General features: G+C 46.2%; 1 protein-coding gene across 1 annotated transcript; it reads right to left on the bottom strand.

Annotated features, from left to right (window-relative positions):
• Positions 1-276: 276 nt before the first annotated feature.
• On the bottom strand, positions 277-2,841 carry LOC140194800 (5-beta-cholestane-3-alpha,7-alpha-diol 12-alpha-hydroxylase-like). The gene has a single exon (XM_072252082.1). It carries the CDS (start codon positions 2,776-2,778, stop codon positions 1,261-1,263), a length of 1,518 nt encoding a protein of 505 aa, XP_072108183.1. The 5' UTR covers positions 2,779-2,841; the 3' UTR covers positions 277-1,260.
• Between the last annotated feature and the right edge of the window lie 474 nt (positions 2,842-3,315).

The following is a 3,315-nucleotide window of genomic DNA, read 5'->3' as shown; positions in this document are numbered from 1 at the left end:
TGCTCTTAAAACTGAAAATAACTGCAGATACTAGAAACCTGAAGTTGATACAAGATTCTTCTATAAATGAAACTGTTTCTTTGAACTTTTAAGGTTTTAAGGCAGTCTTAGAATGAGAACACTATTTCTTGTAGCAGTGACCTCAAAAGTGTGTGAGGAATGTTCTGCTTGTGTTTAAGGAATTTGGATACAATATGTTGCAACCCTTGTTATTCTAGAATTCTCATGTAAAGTCATTAAAAGAATTTGAAAAAGTAGACTATTGAGACTAGAATATAAAGAAAATATCAACAGTTTATTTTAATCATTTATTTTTGCTGGTCAAGTACAATTATGAGTTAATCAGGCTTCTCATTACCAATCACATTTTCCTCACCGCAACACTTTTTTGCTTTCTACAGGGATGACTCTCTATGATTTCTTTGTCTGGTCTCATCCATTCAGCTACTCTCCCCAGTCTCCAGCAACTTTCCCCTGTAACCATATGTGGTATCTCTCCAGCTCCTCAATCACCACCAACTGAGGACCTAAATGGACCATCTAAATGAGCCAGAGATTCATCTGCACCTGCTCCAAACTCATCTTCTGCACTTGGTGCTCCAGATCTGGCCTTCTCAACACTGGTGAGTCAAAGTACTGACAAAGCAACTATTTTGCACAGAACCTGTACTCTGGGTGCATGTCATTGCAATTCCCCTGCCCATTCTATCACCAACCTGTCGGACCTCGACCTTCCCTAATGCAACAATGAGGTCAAACACAAATTACACGGCAATCCATATTCCCTTTGGCCCATGATGTTATACCAACCATTTACCCTACTGTAAGATCAAGCTAACCCTTCCCTCTCACATTACCCTCTATTTTTCTTTCATAATGTGTCTATCTGAGAGTCTCTTAAATGTCTCTAATATATCTATCTCTATCACCATCTCTGGCAAGGTGTTTCACACATCCTGTATAAAATCTACTTCTACTCTATACTTTCCTCCAATCACCTTAAAATTAGGCCCCCTTGTATTAGCCATTTCCACCCTTGAAAAAGTCTCTAGCTGTCCATTCAATCTATGCCTCTTATCATTTTATACACTTCTGTCAATATGTATATATCTCTTATTTCACTACCCATTGATTCCCCTCATATTCAGAAGTTTATCAATCATTTTTAAACTACCAGTGATTAGTGGTTTTGAGTTTTATGTGTTAACCTGGGTAAATAGAACGGGTGTATGCGTTTAGGGGAAAAAAAGTAACAAGCTGCTAAAACCTGAAGCGGTATCTGAACTGGACATCGTAAGTAGGCTGTATTATGCCAAAGCCCCAGCGATCAGTGGGCGGTATACCCTCCTCGGGGTTCACAAGCTCGAAGTCGAAGTAGCAGAGCATGAGGAAAACAAACTGCTTTAGTTCGTTGGTGACGAAGAAGCGACCGGGACACATACTGACGCCAGCCCCCCACGGCATGTTGTAATACTTCAGCTTCTGGCCCCTCTTGTAGAAGTCCGTCTTCTTTGTCCCGTCCGCATTGAGGAACCGGTCGAACTGGAAGGAGTGCGGCCGCGGATGCAGTTCCTGGTCCATCTGTATCGAAAGGTGAGGGAAAACAGCCACCCGGTCCCCTTTCCGCAGCAAGTAACGCCGGCCGTCAGCCATAGACAGCTCAAAGTCCTCCATCACGGTCCTGGACAGTAGTGGAGCGGCGTACATACGCAGGCTCTCCTCCACGGCACTGTCCAGCACCGGAGTCTTCTGCAGCATATCCCGGGTCAGGTTGACCAGTGGCCCGCCCGCCGTCGCTTGCTGGCCGGTCTGCGCCAGCAGCTCGTCCACTTCGGCTCGCACCGCGTTCAAGGCTTTGGGACTACGGCAAAGGCTTAAGAGGAGCCAGAAAGCCGAGGGACCGGTGTTTCCCTGAGACGCCCAGAGCAGTAGGAACATGTAGCGGCTCTGCATATCCAAGTGAACTCCTTGTTCATCCATCTGGCGCTGGCGCTCCGTCACCCAGCCGCTGATCTGTTCCCGGTTTCTCACTTTCTGCACAGAGAGTAAGCTCCAGAACAGCCTCTTAAGCCTCTCGACTTCCAGCTTCTCCTTGGGCGGGAGTACAGCGTAAGCGAGGCTGGGAAACAGTCGGTCGTATTTCCTGAACTCATAGTAGAGTTGTTCCGAGTTTTCTCGGTCCAGTTTATTAGCACGGTCCTGATCTCCCTTGGTTGGTTCGTTACCGAACAGAGAGAGGTAGCCCGCCCTGAATACTATATTGTAGCAGTAATTAAACAGTCCATCTTGCTTCCATTCTCTGGTACAGTCCGCAGTCCTGTGAAGCATCAGTTTCTGTAGATTTATCATCATGGCTTGGGTCAGAACAACCAAACCGTCCCCCATGAGGTATTTGTTACTTATTGCCTCCAGCAGCTTATGGTCATTTTGTTTGGCGTGATAACCGGTTACCCTTTCAACCAACTCAACTGCAAACTTTTCAAAGTCTAATTTCGATCTCGACACCTTCATCACGGCTCCGTAGGATATCGGGTCCATCAGGAATGTAATGTAACAGCCGGCTAGCTGGACTGTGAAGATATCCCCATACTTTTTCTGCATCTCCTGCAAGAACTGCTCTGTGTTCCTTCGGAAGGACCGGACGTGGCCGAACCATGGCAGGTAGCCGGTATCCAGAGGCGGCTCGTTCGGTCCCCTCCTTCTCAAAGCGCCCAGGAAGTAAAGGAGGGCGACGAGAATGATTAACAGGCTCAAAAGAATAAACAGCACGTAAGACATGGTTTGGAAGAATCTGACTCCCCACACTACTGTTCTCAAACCCGTGGTGGTGTGGGAGGAATTGTTAGCGTCAGCTGACTGCGTTACTTCTCAAGTCAATTATTAACTCAGGAGCTGCTGCAATAGTTGGGAATGAACATGGAACAGAGAACACTACACACAGGAACAGACCCTCTTGCCCACGATGTCCGTGTCCATCAAACTAATGCCATCTGGTCTCTATCGGTCCATTCCTTGACCACTCATATGCCCCTCTGAGTGCTTCTTCAACGCTATCTATCTAATTTGGTTGCACCCCCCCCCCCCCCCCCGGGGCAGCAAGTTCCAGGCACCTCCCCTTCGTGTAAAAAACTTTCCAACATTAAAGGCATTAAATAAAAGCATGTTATCCTTGCACACTGCACAAATAAAAATGGCTTTTCAGAGATGGCAACATAGATTAATGAAGCCATCCTTATTAATGTTATCTGCATGGACCCCATTAAGGCCTTTAAAAGGTCTCATATGGAGAATTAGACAAACAGTTGAGAGACCATA

This window comes from Mobula birostris, chromosome 3, assembly GCF_030028105.1.
Source record: "Mobula birostris isolate sMobBir1 chromosome 3, sMobBir1.hap1, whole genome shotgun sequence".
Taxonomy (NCBI): domain Eukaryota; kingdom Metazoa; phylum Chordata; class Chondrichthyes; order Myliobatiformes; family Myliobatidae; genus Mobula; species Mobula birostris.
The sequence above is the reverse complement of the archived record's forward strand: the minus strand, read 5'-3'. Positions and strand labels throughout refer to the sequence as shown.